The sequence below is a fragment of the Pichia kudriavzevii genome, chromosome 1, assembly GCF_003054445.1.
Source record: "Pichia kudriavzevii chromosome 1, complete sequence".
NCBI classification, from domain to species: domain Eukaryota; kingdom Fungi; phylum Ascomycota; class Pichiomycetes; order Pichiales; family Pichiaceae; genus Pichia; species Pichia kudriavzevii.
This window is the reverse complement of record NC_042506.1, coordinates 2,347,082-2,367,691: the sequence shown is the minus strand read 5'-3', so window position 1 is coordinate 2,367,691 and position 20,610 is coordinate 2,347,082. Positions and strand designations below refer to the sequence as shown.

At 37.4% G+C, this 20,610-nt stretch overlaps 5 protein-coding genes across 5 annotated transcripts; 2 read left to right on the top strand and 3 right to left on the bottom strand.

Annotated features, from left to right (window-relative positions):
* Positions 1-114: 114 nt before the first annotated feature.
* On the bottom strand, positions 115-4,617 carry C5L36_0A10660 (uncharacterized protein; the record flags this gene model as incomplete). Its single annotated transcript, XM_029464098.1, has 1 exon — positions 115-4,617. One exon carries the CDS (start codon positions 4,615-4,617, stop codon positions 115-117), a length of 4,503 nt encoding a protein of 1,500 aa, XP_029319958.1.
* Positions 4,618-6,543: 1,926 nt separating this feature from the next.
* On the top strand, positions 6,544-12,717 carry C5L36_0A10650 (uncharacterized protein; the record flags this gene model as incomplete). Its single annotated transcript, XM_029464097.1, has 1 exon — positions 6,544-12,717. The coding sequence occupies one exon, from the start codon at positions 6,544-6,546 to the stop codon at positions 12,715-12,717; it is 6,174 nt and encodes a 2,057-aa protein (XP_029319957.1).
* Positions 12,718-13,201: 484 nt separating this feature from the next.
* On the top strand, positions 13,202-15,487 carry C5L36_0A10640 (uncharacterized protein; the record flags this gene model as incomplete). Its single annotated transcript, XM_029464096.1, has 1 exon — positions 13,202-15,487. One exon carries the CDS (start codon positions 13,202-13,204, stop codon positions 15,485-15,487), a length of 2,286 nt encoding a protein of 761 aa, XP_029319956.1.
* Positions 15,488-15,696: 209 nt separating this feature from the next.
* On the bottom strand, positions 15,697-17,823 carry C5L36_0A10630 (uncharacterized protein; the record flags this gene model as incomplete). The annotated part of the gene is made up of 1 exon (XM_029464095.1): positions 15,697-17,823. One exon carries the CDS (start codon positions 17,821-17,823, stop codon positions 15,697-15,699), a length of 2,127 nt encoding a protein of 708 aa, XP_029319955.1.
* Positions 17,824-18,523: 700 nt separating this feature from the next.
* C5L36_0A10620 (uncharacterized protein) lies at positions 18,524-20,497 on the bottom strand (the record flags this gene model as incomplete). Its single annotated transcript, XM_029464094.1, has 1 exon — positions 18,524-20,497. One exon carries the CDS (start codon positions 20,495-20,497, stop codon positions 18,524-18,526), a length of 1,974 nt encoding a protein of 657 aa, XP_029319954.1.
* Positions 20,498-20,610: the final 113 nt, after the last annotated feature.

The window sequence follows — 20,610 nt, the reverse complement described above, 5'->3', positions numbered from 1 at the left end:
CTTTGTATACTACTCCAATATAAGAAAACAATTACACACATTACGATAAATCCAAAGTTGTCACTGCAATTTCTATAAAGTAATTTTGTTGGTATATTATACACAAAAAAACAACTACATGGAGTATCTTCTTCTATTTTTACGGTTTGGTATGAACTCTTTTCTTTTGGAATTGATATTTAACTCCTTCATTACGGATCCGGCCATGCTGTTCCCGTAGTCTAATCCGACATTGTAAATTTCGGGGAACTTACCAAACGCCAATGTCGCATAGTTTTCAATTGGCGGTCTTAGATAAGAGCAGCCTTTGCTATTTTTTGCACGCTCTAATGCATTGACGCTGGCAACGTAAGCGAGTCTCATTTGAATATCCGCCATTGTCGGAACATTTGCATGACTGCTGAATGGATTCAGGCGATTGATCAAAACCCACCAACCATTCAAAGAATTACCATATTCCATCCGGCTACGATCATCAACAGAACCGACGTCGACAGCAATGATATGCTTTACTCCTCGTCTTTGCATTTCCGTCACCGTTAGATTATCTATATAACCACCATCCAGGAGCATATTGCCGTCATCAGTAATCGGTGGTAATAAGGATGCCAAAGTCATGGATGCCCTTATATATTTCCAGGCATAGCCATTAGTATGCACTTCCATCACAGAATCCGTTAAGTTAGTAGAATTTGCATAGTACTTGATCCAAAAGTCTTCGATTCTTGCATCTCCAAATGCTTTCCAAATACCTCTATTGAAATCATGCCCAGTTAAGTATGAGGTAAGCGGAATTGTTAAGTCAAACAGCGAGCGCCATAGTGATGACATTCTTCCTGCAAACGTTTTAACACGGCCATACACAGGAACAAAATCATAGTCTTTGGCGTAGAGACCTCCAACAAAGGCACCAATAGAAGTACCTCCAATAACATCGACTGGAATACCATGATCTTCTAAAGCTTTGATAACACCTACATGACTAATACCCCTAGCTCCACCACCACCTAGAACCAAACCAATAGCTTGTCCTGTCAATATTCTCGCAAGCCTCAAAAAATCGTCTTTATGCTCTTGCAGTGGTTGATAGTATCGTTTAGACCTGAACTCCTCTTTTGTTTGTTTCAAAAATTGCCAGAACTCGTTATTTGCAACAGCATTTTCAACCTTCGACTTGATGTTATTAGTAAGTTTTCTACTTATTGTAGATCTCAAAGTGGTCAATGAATCAATCTGATTAATCAAAGTTTTTGCATCGGGCCCGGTTGAGTGGTCAATATGGCACTGTAATTGAATATGGTGATGTGCGTGAACCCATATTCTATTCTTTAACCATTTATTTGTAGACCCAGGTTCGATATACCTCTCTGGATGCAATAAAACTAGTTCGGTTCTAGCTGTAGTTTTAGACTTTACCAACAACCTTTCATATTCTCCAACATCTGGAGATTGCATGGAATCCGCAAGCAATAAAATACAATCCCCCTGTTGGATGCATGTGCTAGTCCAGTTAGAGTTGACACCGGAATCACATACATAAATAACAAAATCATACTTTTCTTCTAATTCCGAGAAAAAACCACCTTGTTTCAGCTTGGCCAATTTGTCAAAGGCATGTTTACCAAGATTGCTCAATGCCGCCGTTTGATTTAATATTATAACATCTTTGCCTATTTTCTCTAGCGCATGACCTAACTTTTCAGCAAATTCTGATAGCGGAATACTATCTTGGGAAACTGGTAGTAATGTCAAAGTTTTATAGTTGTTGAAACTCTGAACCATAGGTTCATCTTTAATATGTGTGGATGCTGTTGCTACCATATTTGCATTATTTTCCAACAATAAACCATTATTTTTCACTCGATTAGCAACAATCCTAGAGATACTAACCATAATCGAAGGATTGGTCAATGCAATGATTTCAAATAAAGTACGTGGAATTCTCGCAAGTTCACTGTCTCTGATTGAAACTACAGTGTTGAGTCTTTTGCTCTTTGTTAAAACTTCAATCTCACCCATGGATTCACCTTGCCCATGCTCTCCTAGAATCACATATTGACCATTTTCACTAGTTCTTGTTAGTGATCTAAATCTACCATTTAGGACCAAATAAATACCATTGGCTGGGTCACTTTGTCGGTATAAAATGTCGCCTGCATATGTATGAATCCATTCCATCGCATAATCAATAAGGTATAACTTCCTGTCTAGTACATTTAGTAACAAACGTGCAATACTCAATTGTAACTGTGGATACTTTTCAGTTAGTAAATCAAAGAATTCCCTGGATAAAAAAGCAACATACGAATCTCTCTTAGCGGTCACATCAACAAAGGATTTTGACCCAATCAATGTACCCAAATATCCAGCAATATCACCTTCATTAACGGTATACAGATACTCCTCAATTAAACTATCCTCGCCTAAGTTCTTAGCTTTGGGATCATCAATATAGTTAGTTATCAAATCAATCTCATTTCTCCAATATGTGACATCGAACGAGCCATTAATAACAAAATAAATGCCCAAGGTTTGTTCGTTTGATTTTATCAGCTTCGTACCTTTGCTCACTTTGAATAGTCTGATTTCTTCAGAGAATTCACGTTTTATGCTCTCATATGTGGCCAAGGATTTGTAAGGGTCTGAGCTAGCGGATGAATTATCTGCTTCTTCTGTATCAAATGCGTCCATGCTCGTCGTTGAGAAAGTTCTGATTTTTGAATGCCTGGATGCCTCACGATCCGACTCTTTGACATGTCTGATACTGCTTGATATATCAGAGGCGCTAATCAATGGGGAAAAGCTCAGCATGTTTAACCTTGAGTTTGAATTTTCCTTCTGAGACGGTTCGATCGGAAAGTTGTGTTTGTTTAAACCGATAATCGAAGAGATACGCTCTGCCAAAGCAGTACGTAATGTCGATTGCCCCGTTTCTTCATCATCTGCACTAAAAGTTCTATCTTTCAATTCATCCAATTCTAATTGTGATATATTTGACTTCATCCTCAAATTTACATCAGAATTTCTTGGGAGCGGAACGTTGGAAAGCAAGTCACCTGGATTTGCTGTATTTCTGTGATCCAAAGTGAAGTGCCTAGACCGGGACTTATGAGCTTTATTCAATTTACTAGAGTTATTAGTACCGACACTGGATGTCGCTGATCCATTTGAATGCTCAAAGGTTGGCTGATAATCAGCAGAGATGGTACGCCCATGATCATCCCGTAGAAGTGTGTCAAAACTATCCAAGGGAGTGGATGTCGAGTTTGTCATACGCACAGATAAACTACTTTCATTGTTACAATTTGTCCTATCCAACCTGGAGTAAATAGGCGAAGATGGTGAATGGCTAGATTTGTCAAAATTTTTGGAATGCCTAGTTGTCATAGAGGGATGCCTCATATGTTTGCTTTTGACTCTATAGCCATAACTTCTTTTTTTACTTCTGATAGAATGCGCTGAAGAATCCACATTTGAATGTTCCTGTTCTTCAATATAGTTAATAGCCAAATCTCGAAGATAGTTTGGTAATTTTTGGTCTATTTTATCAAAATTTTGGTTTACGTTGATTTCAGTCTGAAAAATATTTGGTGTCAAATCAAGAAAATTGTGTGCCGTTTGAAAAGTAACTCTATAGAGCTTTGTCAGGATCATCTGCACTATATGTGAAGTATCCTTTGGATATTTGGTTGCAATTCTAGTGAATGACTCCTTTGGAATCATCGAAATAGTACAGGAGCTTTTAGGAATCGCAATAAGTTCAGGGGAATTCTTAGGAGGAGTCGAGCTTGACAGCACATCATCTGATACAGAACGATCCAAAGTGAAGTTATCCCTAGGCAAGTGAGGTAGATGTCTCGTTTGGTTGAGATTTGGGGTTGGGTTCATGCTGGTCAATGTGTTTTGAGTACTGGTTAACAACTCCAATATTGTAATAAATGAGGATAAAGGGTTGCCGCTTTTGATGATGTTGAGTAATTGATATTTGACGCCGTCTACAATAACAACGTTGTAGTTATCATCTCTGACAAACAATGGGTTGATTTGGTCGTTAATTCTAGAGGAAAGGTCTGCGATTTTCGAATAGACCTGGATTTCACCTTCAACACAGATGGAAAACCCCTTGCATTCATCCAAAATGATGATTTCTCCGGAATCCAACTTTTGAGTTTGCAGTGATTTAGTCAATTCGTGGAAGACTGCATTATCCAAATAACCAAAGATTTTGATTGCGGACAAAAACTTGTCAAGGTAAGACTTTGTGTGGTTTTTCTCATTGTCATCATTGGAATCAATAAATGTATCAATAGTTGGGTTTTGCCTCTTTGAATCCTTTGGCAATTTCGAGTAACTCTCCAGATATGAGTATCTGATATAACCGTATAGAGGGGGTGCCAAAATCAGCAACAGATATATGATGGAGTGGACCGAGAAGGTGATCTGGAACGTAGCAGAGAGTATTCCCCGTAACAAGTAGATCAAAGTGTAGGAGATTCGAGTCAAGAGTATCCAAACGAGCCATAGTAGAAAAGTGAATGGATTCATATATGTAGCAGATACATCATTCTCCATAGTGTGCACTGCAAGCTCGTTGGCCAAATCTGTATTAGGTTCCATTTTACAGAGTCAGTCGTGCTAGGAAGGTCGAGTAAGTGTGGGTTACTCGTCATAGAGAAGTGGCTGCACAACTATACATCTTGTTCTACAGGACCGTATTCGATCCATCTGAGGCCATTTTAGAATTACCATATGGATCTTCATTGCACAGCCCGTAATATTCACGCATTCGGTAATTAAAGGGGAACAGGAAGACGGCTGAGCCCCCCTTCGAGAAGTTTCAGGAAGGAGAAAAAAGATAATAGTTTGAGGCAACGGTTTCCTTTTATAGTTTGGACGCACATTGTTTGACACAAAGTGAAGCTGGAAGCGGCAATTGGGTTTAAGAAACTTGGCCATGAGAAACCGGGTAGAGTTAAATCTAAGACTATTTACATAAACCATTATATGACACTTATAGATTATATATATATATGTATATATATATCTATATACATATCTACAGTTATCTTGTTTGTTGAAGTGTATCTTACCGAAATTTTTAACGGTAAATTAATTACGTAATACTATACTTAGGGCGCGTACTATGTGCTAAGATGGCGTCAACCCCATTAACTTGTATTACGTACACTGGGGAAGTTAAACATTATACTTACTTTGGTGCTGGGGATGTATTCGTTGTTGCCAGCTTAACTGCTAGGAGGATGGCTACAGTGGTCTCTTGGTAACTGTTGGTTGTTGGTTTTTCCTAAAGGGGATGCAGATCCCCTGCATTACGAGACGGTCTCTACAATCCCGTAATATTGAGGACATTGATGCCTCAGTTGATTAAATAGATTTGTTGATTAAAGTATATATTTGTTGATTAAAGAATATATTTGTTGATTGATTGACCAAATATGCGCCAGACCAAAAAAAGCAAACAAAGCTGGACCGCACTTGGGAAATCTATCCTTGGACACACAAATTGGGCCCAACCAAACGAAAAATGTTGGCCCTTAGGGCGCGTACAGTTTCCAACGCCTTTTGTTGAGAAGCCAACGGGCACTTAGTGCGGGCTTAGCTGGATGCTCAGCACAGTCTGCCAACACCATTCTCTCAACCAACTGTTTTCCAATTTGAGTTTCTTCTACTTTGTATTTCATTTTTACTTAACTTCATCTTATTTCACCCCAACCTGTTTATCCTATATTTATTCTCCAGATTCTCTCCGCGGTTATAGTGTCCTATCTTGATACAATTGACATCAATTAGATTCTATTACCATTTTTATCTGTTGAATTAAAAAGGAAAAACTGAAATTTAACGTTAAAGGTTATTATCATTTTTTTTCATACTTTTTTCCTCATCAAGACAAGACCCCTGAACTCAATTACAAACCTTTACGTCAATTATTTAAGTCTTATTTTACTTACCACATCTTAGAATATTCTTAATTATTGTCACTGCTAATTACGTCTGTATATTAATTTACATAGCGCCCCCCCCACATTATATCAAAAGTGCCATAAGTTACATCAACTTTGTTATTTTTTTCAAATTGATATTCTAATCACATTCATCCCCTCAATCAGTAAGTATACATTACTCTATTTTTCTCTTAGACTTGTTTCATTATTATTTTTCTTACGTGGCACTCGTATATCTGTTTTCCTCATAATGGAAACACAATAGAAAATTATTTCAAGTTTTATCCCAATCGGTAACAAGAATACCCAAATGGTGGAAATGGTGAAAAAAACAAAAAAACAAAAAAAAAAACGAAAAACCGATAAAAAATCCAAAAATCCAACAATTGTTGCATATGAAAATTCGAGGAAATGTTTTTTTTTTGTTCCATTGTGTGTGTGTGTGTGTGTGTGAAAAATAATACTACATATTGATACATTTCTTTCCAAAAAATGAAACAAAATATAATACCATTCTAACATAGCTTACTAACATTGTACAATTTTCCATCTTCCTAACAGTAATAATCATATAAATATGTCTTCTGTTACTAGACCTCTAGTCTTATCCCATGGTTCATTAGAAACAACCATTTTGATTCCTTCGGACTCTTATCTACTTTACCAGCAATTCACATCTGATTTCAAAAAATTCTTACCAGAACCAACTGAGGGTTTTGCAAATGACGATGAACCATCTTCTAAATCCGAATTGTTGACTAAATTCTTAGGCTACATTATCGAATCTTCTGCTTCACAGGAAGAAAAGGAACAAGCTGCAAAGTTGGTGTTGGATGATTTCGAATCTAGATACCTACAATCAACGGATATTCATACTTTTGCTTCTCAATTACTTGCATCCGAAGAATATCCAACTTCATTACTAAAAATCAATAAGAATTTAATCAAGAACTACTTCTCTGCAAAGGTCTTCACCCATTCCTTGGTAACAAAGTCATCTGCTTCATCAGCTCTTTTCAATGCTGCTGCTAATGATAAGGCATCAGTTTACGCCATCTTTGGAGGTCAAGGTAATACCGATGACTATTTTGAAGAATTGAGGGATATATACCAAACTTATAATGGATTGATTGCAGAGTTCTTATCTAAGGTTCAATCCAAGGTCCAAGACTTGATTTCCTCCACCTCTGATATTGACAGAATCTATACCGATGGCTTTGATTTTATTAACTGGTTGAAGAATCCTTCTCAAACTCCTAGTACCGAAAAATTATTATCAATTCCAGTCTCTTGTCCTTTGATTTGTGTTATCCAATTGTGTCACTATATAATCACTTGTAAGACATTAGGAGTTACACCAGGTCAATTCAAATCTTATTTAAATGGTACCACCGGTCATTCTCAAGGCTTAGTCACTTCCTTAGTTGTTGCATCTTCTGATTCCTGGGAATCTTTTGAAGTTGAAGCTTTAAAGGCAGTCGAATTCTTGTTCTATTTATCAGTCAGATGTTTACAAGCATATCCTTCAACTTCCCTTTCCCCATCAATGGTTGCAGATTCTGAAGAAAATGGTGAGGGAAAACCAGGTCCAATGTTATCAGTCAGAGATTTGTCTGTTTCCGAAGTTGAATCTTTCATTGAACAAACCAACCGTCATTTACCAGAAGAAAGACACATTCAAATCTCGCTCGTGAATGGTGCCAGAAATGTTGTTGTCACTGGTCCTCCAGAATCTTTATATGGTTTTAACTTAAACTTGAGAAATGCAAAGGCCCCAGCAGGTTTAGATCAATCCAGAATCCCTTATTCTCAAAGAAGACTGAAATTCTCTTCTAGATTTTTACCAATCTTGTCTCCATTCCACTCTAAATTACTTGCACCTGCGACTCCGAGAATCTTGGAAGACTTTAAGAAGCACAATTTAGACTTCTCTGTTGAAAAGTTGTCTATTCCTGTTTACGATACTTTTGATGGGAAAGACCTCCGCGAGTATAGCGGTTCTTTAGCTGCTAGAGTTGTTGATTGTATCAACACTTTACCAGTTAACTGGGAAACCGCTACCAATTTCAAGGCTTCTCATTTGATTGATTTTGGTCCAGGTGGTGTTTCTGGTTTAGGTGTTCTTACACACAAGAATAAGGAAGGTACCGGTGCAAGGATCATTGTTGCTGGCACTCTCGAAGCTTCCAATGTTGACGCTGAATATGGTTTCAAGCAAGAGTTGTTTGATCAAAGTCCAGATTCTCTAACGTATGCTCAAAACTGGTTGAATGAGTTCAAACCAAAATTGATTAAAACTTCTGAAGGCAAGATTTATGTAGATACCAAATTTTCAAGATTAATTTCTAAAGCTCCATTGATGGTTCCTGGTATGACACCAACCACTGTTTCCCCAGAATTTGTTATTGCGACCATCAATGCCGGATATACCATTGAAATTGCCGGTGGTGGTTACTTTGCCGAACCTCAAATGGTTCAGGCTTTAACCAAGGTTGCTGAAAATATCAAGCCGGGCTCTGGCATTGGTGTCAACTTGATTTATGTCAACCCAAGAATGTTGCAATGGGGTATCCCAATGATCAAGAAGTTGAGAGAAAGAGGCTTCCCAATTCAATCGCTAACGATTGGTGCAGGTGTTCCTTCTTTAGAGGTTGCCAGCGAATATATTGAAACTTTAGGCTTGACTTACTTAGGTTTGAAGCCTGGTTCTATTGATGCCATTGGTCAATGTATTACTATTGCTAAGGCACATCCGAACTTCCCAATTGTTGTTCAATGGACCGGTGGTAGAGGTGGTGGACATCATTCTTTTGAAGATTTCCATCAACCAGTCTTACAAATGTATGCCAAGATTAGAAGGTGCTCTAACATAATTTTAGTTGCTGGTTCTGGTTTTGGTTCAGCAGAGGATACTTATCCATACTTGACTGGTTCTTGGTCTAAGAAATTCAACTACCCTGAGATGCCATTTGATGGTTTCTTGTTTGGTTCCAGAGTTATGGCTGCCAAGGAAGCAAAGACTTCTTTGGATGCTAAAAAAGTCATTGTTAGTTCCACTGGTGTTCCAGATGGACAATGGGAGCAGACTTACAAGAAGCCGACAGGTGGTATTTTAACTGTCAAATCTGAGATGGGTGAGCCAATTCACAAGATTGCTACTAGAGGTGTTAAGTTCTGGAAGGAAGTTGATGATACCATCTTATCTTTGCCAAAACCAAAGATGTTGGAAGCTTTGGAAAAGAAGAAGGACTACATCATTTCTAAATTGAATGCAGATTACCAGAAACCATGGTTTGGTAAAAATGCCGATGGCGTGTGTGATGTTAAAGACATGACTTATTTTGAGATTGCCCAGAGATGTGTTGAATTATTATATTTGAAGAAACATAGCAGATGGATTGATCCTTCTCTGAGAGATTTCACAGGTAAATTTTTAAGAAGAGTCGAAGAAAGATTTTCCAAGAAAGCAGGCACTTCTCTTATTCAATCATTTACTGAGCTAGAGAAACCACACGAAGTTTTGGATGCTGTATTTGGCAAATATCCAGCTGCAAAGAGTCAACTGGTCAACGCTGAAGATGTTGATTTCTTTATTGGATTATGTTTGAACCCATTCCAAAAGCCTGTTCCTTTTGTTCCTATCTTGAATGATAAATTTGAATTTTTCTTTAAGAAGGATTCATTATGGCAATCTGAAAACTTGGAAGCTGTTGTTGATGAAGATGTTCAAAGAACATGTATCTTACATGGTCCTGTTGCAACCCAATTCGTTACTAAGGTCAACGAGCCAATTAGTGAAATCTTAGACTCTATCCACGAAGGTCATATTGCTAAGTTATTAGCTGATGAGTACAATGGTGACGAATCTTCAATTCCAGTTGTGGAATATTTTACGTCTAATGCTTCCGCCAAGCCAACTTCTGTAGAAGGTGTCGCTATTAATGAATCAGGCGATGATGTCACATATACAATTGATTCAGTCGTTCCTAACTCTGAAGAGTGGTTCCAATTACTAGCCGGTGAGAAGTTCAACTGGAGACATGCCTTTGTCTCATCAGCAATTTTCGTTCAAGGTTACAATCACGTTGCCAATCCAGTCAAGAAGGTTTTGGCTCCTGCCAAGAAGACTGTTGTTAAAATTTCCAACGTATCCGATGCGTCGAAAACTGTCATTTCTTTGTCTCAACAAATCAAGGGTAAATTAAGAGAGGTTGTTAGAGTTTCTGCAACTGGTAACAAGATCAACATGAATTTGATTGAATCCAGAACTGCTGATGGTACCGCAGTACCATTGGAACTTTTCTATCATTACGATCCGTCTGATGGTTTTGCTCCAATCTCTGAAGAAATGGAAGGCAGAAACCAAAGAATCAAGGAATTCTACTGGAAGGTCTGGTTTGGTACTTCCACTCCAGTGGATTTGGATTTCTCTGTCGAGTCTAGAATCGATGGTGGCTCCATGGAAATCAACTCCAAGGATATTGCTCAATTAACACACTCCATTAATAATTCATGTGAATACTTTGTTCCAAGAGCAGGTAGGAACCAATTGGCACCAATGGATTTTGCTATTGTTATTGGTTGGAAAGCTATCATGAAGGCTATTTTCCCAAAGACAGTTGATGGTGACATCTTGAAGTTAGTTCACTTGTCTAATGCTTATGCTATGCTACCCAATGCAGAGCCATTAAAGGTTGGTGATAAGGTGTCTTCTGACGCAGAAATTGTGTCTGTTGTCAATGGCCCAACTGGTAAGACAGTTGAAGTTGTTGGTACCATTTACAGAGATGACAAGGCTGTTATGCAAGTTACTTCTGCATTCTTTTACAGAGGCAATTACACAGATTTTGAAAATACCTTTGAGAAAACCAAGGAAACTCCTGCGCAAGTTACTATTGCAAATGCAAAGGATTCAGCTGTGTTAATGTCTAAGGAATGGTTCCATATTGAAGAAGGCGTTGAATTGTTAAATAAGAACCTGATTTTCAGATTAGAGTCTGTTTACAAGTTTAAGTCTGCTGATGTTTACTCTTATGTTTCTACTACTGGTAATGTCTACTATGAATCTCCGACTAAGGAAATTAAGAAGGCAGCAGAAATCAAGTATGAAGCTGCAGCATCTTATGGTAATCCAGTTATCGACTATCTCAAGAGAAATGGTACTCCAATTGAGCAGCCAATCATGTTTGAAAATGCGATTCCATTAGCCAGATCATTAGAAACTAAGGCACCATCATCTAACGAGACATATGCTGCAGTTTCGGGTGACTACAATCCAATTCATGTTAATAAGGTATTTGCTGCATATGCTGACTTACCTGGCACTATTACACATGGTATGTATTCTTCTGCTTCTGTTAGATCTTTAGTTGAAATGTATGCAGCTGATGCTGTAGCACCTAGGGTAGTTGCATACAAGGCTAATTTTACCGGTATGGTTTTGCCTAATGACGATTTAGTCACCAGATTAGAACACGTTGGTATGATCAATGGTAGAAAGATTGTTAAGATTGAAACTAAGAAGGTACAAACTGATGAAACTGTTTTACTTGGTGAAGCCGAGATTGAGCAGCCAGTTTCCACCTTTGTTTTCACTGGCCAAGGTTCTCAAGAACAAGGTATGGGTATGGACTTGTACAACTCTTCCGAAGTTGCTAAAAATGTTTGGGATAGAGCTGATAAGCACTTGATTGAAACTTACGGTTTCTCAATCTTGGACATTGTTAAAAACAATCCTAACGAATTAACTGTTCACTTTGGTGGTCCAAAAGGTAGAGAAATCAGGGAAAACTATATTTCTATGATGTTCGAAACCGTTGCTGATGATGGCTCTTTAGTTTCTGAGAAGATTTTCAAGGAAATTGATGAAGATACTGCAGAATATACCTTCAGATCACCAAACGGTTTATTAGCTGCTACCCAGTTTACCCAACCGGCCTTAACTTTAATGGAAAAGGCTGCATTTGAAGACATGAAATCTAAGGGCCTTGTTCCAGCAGAGTCAATGTTTGCTGGTCACTCTCTTGGTGAATATTCCGCATTATCCTCTTTGGCTGATGTCATGCCAATTGAATCTTTGGTTGACGTTGTTTTCTACAGAGGTATGACCATGCAAGTTGCTGTTCCTAGAGATGCCTTAGGTAGATCTAATTATGGTATGTGTGCTGTTAACCCAACCAGGGTCGGACCAACTTTTACAGATTCGGCATTAAGGTTTGTTGTTGACCATATTGGTAAACAAACCGGTTGGTTATTAGAAATCGTCAACTACAATGTTGAGAATCAACAATATGTTGTTGCAGGTGACTTGAGAGGTTTGGACACCTTAACAAATACTTTGAACGTTTTCAAGTTACAAAAGATTGATATTGTGAAATTACAAGAGATGATGTCTTTAGAAAAGGTTGCTGAACATTTAACTGAAATTGTTGAAGAAGTTGCTCAGAAGTCGCTAGCAAAGCCACAACCAATCGAGTTGGAAAGAGGTTTTGCATGTATTCCATTGAAGGGTATTTCTGTTCCTTTCCATTCGTCCTACTTGAGATCGGGTGTCCAACCTTTCAAGAGATTCTTGGAAAAGAAGATTCCAATGTCTGCTGTTAAACCAGCCGCTTTGATTGGTAAATACATCCCTAACTTAACTGCCAAACCATTTGAGCTAACCAAAGAATATTTCCAAGACGTTTACGACCTCACCGGTTCCGAGAAAATCAAGGAAATCATTGATAACTGGGAAAAGTATGACGCTTAATTTAAAATTATAATTTGATCGTTTCATACCCATTTTGCTTGCCGATAGTCGATTAAAAGTGCTTTTCTAACATTTGAACCTAATCTATTACCTATTTTTTTATTTCTTACTTTGGTTGTCAGATGAATCATGTAAGGTAGATCTCTTTGTTAGTGTTTTGTGGTAAGAACACACCAAGGAGTTGCATTATATATCATTCTTTCATCATTTATTACTTTATAAAATTTTTATCTCCTCTTTGTGACTGTTTATATTAGAGTTTAATATACACCTCGTTTTTGAACCCTTGGTTATGTTAGTTATTGTCCCTTTGATTGGACTTCAAATTATAGGGAGCTAATCAATTAGATGGGTTGGAAATTTGTAGCCAGGAAGAAAAAAAACGCGTCTATTATAGAAAAAAAATGAAAATATCGAGATGCTAAAGTTCGTGTTCTGACTATGTTGAAGAGGGCTATACTTTTAATAAAACTTGAGGAGGAATATGGTCACAAGATTGACGCCAATCTTATTCCCTTTGACTTTATCCAGACAACTAGACTTACATAGATTGACTTTAATTTCCTTAAATATAGCAATCCACATTCATCAGAAATATAAACACGCTATAATGTCGAAAAATCAGCCAACATTGATGAGTTTTTTCACCAGCAAGAAGAAAACTGGTGAGATAGTTGAGCCACTCAAAAGGAAGCCCACAACTGTAGTGGCAACTGATGACAAAAAATTGAATTCCGACTGTTCCTTACCAAAAAGCAAGAAAGCAAAGACTTTAGTGGAGACAGATGAAGAGATTCAAGCACATAAAAAGGCGAATGAAATATCGGAGGTCAATGAATTGATGAAACTTGAAAAAGAGAAACCAGCAGTAAAGTTACCAGTGGAAGATTCAGGGAGACCGATAATGTATTCTTCACTTGTAGCTGTTTTTGAAGAACTTGAGGCGGAGAGTGGAAGGTTGAAAAATATAGCAAGTGCATGTGCATATTTTCATTCAATCTTGGAGCATACCCCCGAGTCTGACTTGGAAGGGAAAATAAGAGACCTCACAAGAGTCGTGTATTTGATGGTAAACAGGTTGGGCCCTGATTACGTTCCAGGCCTTGAGCTTGGTCTTGGTGAAACACTACTACTGAAAGCATTAGGCCAAAGTACAGGCCGGGAGGTTTCTCAAATCAGGAAAGAATATCACATTGAAGGTGACATTGGGGTAGTAGCGCAAAAGAGTAGGTCTAAGCAACGCGTGATGTTTAAACCCAAGAGGTTAACACTTTCAGAGGTTTGGAAATGCTTGAATGATATTGCCAAAAGTGAAGGCTCCAATTCTCAAAACAAAAAAATTGGTATAATCAATAAGATGTTGACCGCATGCGAAGGAAACGAAGCTAAGTTTTTAATGAGATCTTTAGAAGGTAAGCTAAGAATCACATTTGGCGAGAAGAGTGTTTTAGTTGCTTTGTCTAAAGCAATAATTGAATATCAGCTAAAACTACAACATAAACAAATAACATCAGAACTAGTTGTTGAAGCGGAGGAACAAATGAAAGAGGCGTATTGTCAAGTTCCAAATTATGAAATCTTGATCAGGATTGCGATGGAAAAGGGAATTTTAAACCTAATAGATAATACGGGATTAAGCCCAAGTGTTCCATTGAAACCGATGCTTGCAAAACCAACCAAGAGTATTAGTGAGATCTTAGACACTTTACAGGGAAAGCGCTTTACCTGTGAGTATAAATATGATGGCGAAAGGGCCCAATTGCACGTTGCTGAAAGTGGAGAAATTTACGTCTACTCTAGAAATTCTGAAAATATGACAGAAAGGTATCCTGATCTAATTCCAGTTGTTAATGAACTGAAATCTCAAAATGGGTCAGTTTCAAGCTTAATTCTTGACTGTGAATGTGTCGCTTGGGATTGTATTAATAAAAAAATCCTACCATTTCAAGTGCTTTCTACCAGAAAAAGAAAGGATGTTAAGGAAGAAGATATACAAGTTAAAGTCTGTTTATTTGCTTTCGATATATTATATTACAATGGAGAATCTTTAATTAAGAAGTCTTTAGCTGAAAGACGTGATTATTTGTTTAACAACTTGCGAGAGATTCCTGGTAAGTTTCAGTACGCAACTAGGATGGACACTGATGATGTTGAACAAATCACCAAGTTTCTGGATGAGTCTGTTCATGATTCATGCGAAGGCTTGATGATCAAGACATTGGATGGAAGAGACTCATGGTATGAGCCCTCTAAACGATCAAGAAACTGGTTAAAATTGAAAAAAGATTATCTGGACGGAGTGGGAGATTCTCTAGATTTGGTAGTTATTGGAGGATACATTGGTAAGGGTAAGCGTACTGGTTGGTATGGTGGGTTCCTTTTGGCAGGTTATAACCAAGATACAGGTGAATATGAGACTGTTTGTAAGATTGGAACAGGTTTCAGTGAAGAACTATTGCAAAAACTGCATGATATTCTCAAACCAACAGAAATTTCAAAGCCGAAACCTTCCTATGTTTATGATACGAATAACTCAAATGCTGTGCCAGATGTATGGTTTGAACCGACAACTTTGTTCGAAGTTAAAGTTGCTGATTTAACGACATCTCCCATTTATAAATGCGGTGCTACATATATTGGAGACGGCGAAAAGGGTATTTCTTTGAGATTCCCTAGATTTATCCGACTTCGGAGCGATAAAGATACAGAAGATGCTACATCAAGTGAGCAAATTGTTGAAATGTATAATAGCCAGGCAAACATGCAATAAGTTGGTTCATTTTGCATTTAGCAAGTAAAGTTTTCAGGTATATAACTAGTTAAAGTCTTTTTTATCAAAAGGAGCGTATAAAATTACACTAATGTTTGAGGTGCTTATAATAAAAGAAAATAAAACAAGGGAACAAACACTCAAGTGTCGAGTTCGAAGAAGAAGAACAAACAGCCTATAGAAATGAAAATTTTAAAAACAAATACTTCTCAAGATTTATCTTCTACATCTACATCATCATTATCAGAGTCTAGATCCAAATGCTGTAACGTTGGATTTAAAAATTTCTTACGTGATCGACGGCCAGGTTTGGTGACTTTTGAATTTCTAACATTTTCTATAATTGTATTATGTTTACTTTCAACGTGCTCTTTATGTGTACTTTCATCATCAGATAGGGTTTCCCCTTGTCTTGAAAGGGGCTTCTTGGGGTGATATTGAATGGCTGATAACATACCACTATTAAATCCGATTACTGGCGAAATACCGATATCTGTACCCAAAAGTTGATTTTCCATATTAAATTCCACGCCCAACGTTCCTGGTGTAAATAATTGTCCACCAAAAGACCCAAAACTCATCTTGTTTGTTGGCATACTTAGGGCTATGAGGTCTTGGCGTTGATCGGGATAGAAAAAATCACTGCTTTCATTTTCATTTTCGCCTTGGTGGTGCACTCCCGCAGTTGTCTTTCTGCTAGTTTCATCATCATGCTCAATATTGCTTCCATCTATTTTGCTTTCAAGATGATCGTCTTGATTATCACAGTCCTGATTATTTTGTTTAGCAGATGCAGCATGGAGAGGCAGAGAAATTGGAATAAGGTTGGATGATGGAAGGTTCATATATGTGGCGGTGGCCGATGGTATTGATGGCGACTGGGCTTTAATTTGGATGAATTGCTGGTGATTCAAATCATCGGTATCATTACCCGTTAAAACTTGATCGATTCCTACATACTTATCGCCATTGAACAACATACTAGATGGACACGAAGAGATTAGCGGGGTTGGAATGACAGGAACAAATTGCGAGAAGCTATTACTCATTGGTGAACCTCGTCCGTGACATTGAGGCTTAGATAATGTGTTTGAAGGGTCAATAGCTGACTGTAATCCACTTAGTATGAACATAGGTTGGTTACCAGATTGAAGTGGCTGCTGACCAGCATTATTCAGAAAGATTTGCTGGTTGAAAGAACTCAATAAAAACCCATCGTATTGATCTTGCTGTTGTTGAAGCAATGGTTGCGTTTGTTGTAATATTTGATATTGTGAATTGTTTCTCGGTGAGAGCGATGACTCCTCAAATGAACATGCTTGTTCTTGATAATTCGAGTGACTATAGCCTTTTGTGTTCTGAATAGGGGAAATGGATGTGATATAATTGGCATTCAAAATACTATTTGATTCTAAAAAGTCCAGAGGAAAATCGTCAGATACTTGTTTATCCAAATGAAAATGCTGTTGTTGTTCTTGTGATCTCTCTTCTTGCGGTGGAGTTTTATTGTCTGAGTGACTGCTCTTAAGAGGAGGTTTTTTATCTATATTACTAGTGGAGGAGATAATTGAGTTGGTTTTCATTATTAAATTGCTAACGTCTTTACCTAAATAAGAGGAGAAATGTGATGATAGTTGTTCTAAAAGGGGTATTGATTGGTCATAGCTGAAGCTTTTGAACACATCACTCACCGGTATGGTAGTTGCAGGTTGATTAGCCAACTCTCTCTTCAGATCTCTCTCTAGCACATCGGTAAATAGCTTATTATGAGGGACACTGAACCAAAAAAATACCTTTTGTTTCTTTTGAGTCCTTAAACATTGGTTTCGATGTAGAAATTTTAGAAACGGAGACCTTGAATTTTCTAAAACAGCATGGGAGCCTGTTTTCAGTGCTCTTAGATCTGAAAACACGCCCTCTTCAAATTTCTTCCTATCAACAATTTGACGACCAATATGACTCATTTTATAGGCAATACAACGAACAATATCAGTTCCTGTAATAAAGTAGAGGTTATTCCAATATACACAAGAAACAAAGCCTTCTTCCTTATTTAGAAAATATCTTCTGATAACTTGATTTTCATGCCAGTTAACAGGTGCAGTTACTAGGAATAAATCCAAATCTTTTATCTGCTGAAGTGAATCGATTATTTCTTGTGCTTTGTGATTATTAACTTTATTCAGAGTAGAACTTGAGTTTTGATCGTTTATTGGTGCCATCAATATTCTATCAACATTGGGATTTCCCTTGGTAGGTGTACTGAGGTGATTTTCCGGTATAGTACTACCATCCTCGGCTTTATATGAAATACCATTTGTTGTTAGTGAAGTCATAGTAGTCGTTATTAGTTATATGAATGAGAGCGCTGATTTCAAGATTTTATTCTATGTTCGTTTTCCTTTTGTTTTTTTTTACTTAGTGTCTGTCAAATGGACTTTGAAATGCCTAAATGGATATAATATTGTTTGCTTTTCGTAGACTGAGGAGATTGATTATGTTTTGCTGCCGTTTGTCCTAGGTGTTCTATTATTTGAGTTTCGATAGTTGACTATATATTATGTACTGGCTGTAGTGTACTGGACACTGTATTTGTCCACAAAATTTCGACTTTATTGTCACAAGAGAAACAAATGGAAAAAAAAATATTGACGTGTGTAGATCCAAGTTTGTAAGATGTCCAATAAAGGAATCCGGAGAATGAAGAATGCACAATAATTGAATGCAGCGATGCAAATTTGGGGAGAGGCGGGATCTAAGGAGAATATCCAATTTAACAAAAAAGAATAAAAATATACAGGAAAACCATGAGACCTTTCTGAAACACACTTTTCCTTGAAAATAGTGGGCAAGATGCGCTGATATTCTCCCAATATAAACCTGAAACTCGATCTTATAATCTGAAACACAATTATGATGCAAAAGAAAGAAAAGAAAACATGCTCGGCGGCTTGGTGCAAAAAAAAAAAAAATTAAAAATCAAATGGCTTCCCAATATTCATCTAGCGATAAAAGTACACAATCAAATACATGGATTTACTTACGATCACGAACTCTTGAACGTTTATGCTGGCGTTCTCTGCTATCAAGAGTATCTTCGCTTGCTCTTTTGATGTTTTTATGTTCTTCGTTATATATTTTTTCCTCTTCCTTGATATCCCACTTCCAGTCGTTGAATTTTCTACAGTATTTCTCCATATTCCAATTCTTCCAAACCATACGGCCATAAATTGTCGATTTAATGGTGTCTTTATGTTCAAACAGAGCTTTCGCTATTCTTTCCTTAAACATGTTCAACTTAAAAGTGAAGGACCAAAGACTGTCAACAATATGAGAACCTGTCGAATTACACGCCAAATCAACCAAATTTGTAGAATTGGAACCGAGTAGTCTATTCAATAGTACTTTCCGTTTTGGTAGAGGGATGAAATCACGGAGTTGAAGGACTTTTTCAATGATATGAGAGAAGACACCGTGTTTGCAGAATTTCAGCAGGATCTCATCATCTAGGGAGAGTAAGTTGTCGATTGTAATTTCTAAAACCTTTTCACTATCAAACTCCATCAATTTCTCGTAGAAAATAGCCCTTCTTCTCTCTTCTGAAGTTGGCCAATCATCTTTGGTTGAACATAATGTGGAAGTTTCCAATTTGAGGATATTTTCAAGTAAATTGTTCTCATCACTGGAACCCTTATTGAAGAATTCAATAAACTTGTCTACAATTTGAGTTTTCTCGTAGTTGTCATTCCTAATGGAACAATCAATAATTTTGACACCTATGTCGATATTGTTAACAATTAGTTCATTGATTATAGGTATCAACTGATCCAGAATTTCCAATTGTTGTTTGTTCTTCAGTTTTTCCATTAGACACTGTATAACGTAAATACCAGTCGTTTCTCTCTTGGCCAACTTCGGAATTCTGTCTTGGATGTATGAATGATATATCCTTTCGATGGATTTTGTTTTCTGATTTACAATTGCGTTTTCAAGGAAATGTGAACCAATATTATTACTTAGTAAATACTCGATAAATGCATTTTCCTTTGAACGGTCTTTAGGATCTGCTAGCTCGTTATCACCGTTGAAAATCGTAGACCATATGGTTCTGTTTTTATCCACAATACCTTCTAATTGGATCAACAATTGAATGACAGGGGAGGCAATGGGATTTATCGCTAGTTCTCTGAAAGATTCACAGTTTTGGCTAGAGTTGATGGTTGTTAGGATTTCTTTCAATTGGTCTTTAAAAGATGAAGGAACTTGGAAGTTTTTCTTATAATCATCACTATCTTTGATTTCAATCATTTTACGAGCAATTTTAGATTTTTTACTTCTTAGAATCGAATTCGATTCAACCGAAGAAGGTAGTTCCTTACCTGTAATAATTAACAATAGCAGCCTGAGCACATGTGAGGCGTATTTGTCCAACATCATTTTGTTAAAATGCGGCTTGAACTCTTCTATGATTTGAATAAACATTTCTTCCATTGATAATGTGATGGCCTCACTTGCATCTTCAACATCCTCATACTCCTCTTGGAATCCATTGGATAAAATCTCCTTCTCCAAGTATGAAGCACACCTGACTAAGAAAGTTTCCAAGACATGGGAACTAAACTTCTGCTTTGATAGCTGATAGAACTTCCCCTTGAAAGAATTGAACAGCTGGTGGACCTGGGGTAACGTCGAGTCTAGGATTAGTCTCTCCATTAGTTTGGAGCAGATCTGGTTAGTTACCAACTTCAGTTCTTTACCTCTAGATTCTTGGAAAACACTAGATACAAACATTGCTCTCTCCTCAGGAGTGGAAAACGTGTTTAAATTAAGCGTCTGTTCTGCCTGGTGGAAGTATGTCAATTCATTAGAGTCGACCAATCCAAAGAAAGCAGGTGGTTCATCAGGTCCAACGTTGCTGTCTACCACGCCAGTTGTCCCTGAAAAATCCTCATCGTCTCCAACGTTGTCTACTTCTGACTTTTTAGTTCTTCTACTTCTGACTTTACCCATTTTTTGATTAGAGACAAACAATTAGATAGCTGAATAAAACTTTGTAGCTACAAGGGACGCAAAGAAGTGAAACTTTTAAAGAGAAGAAGTTAAGGAAAAAAAATTAAAAGATA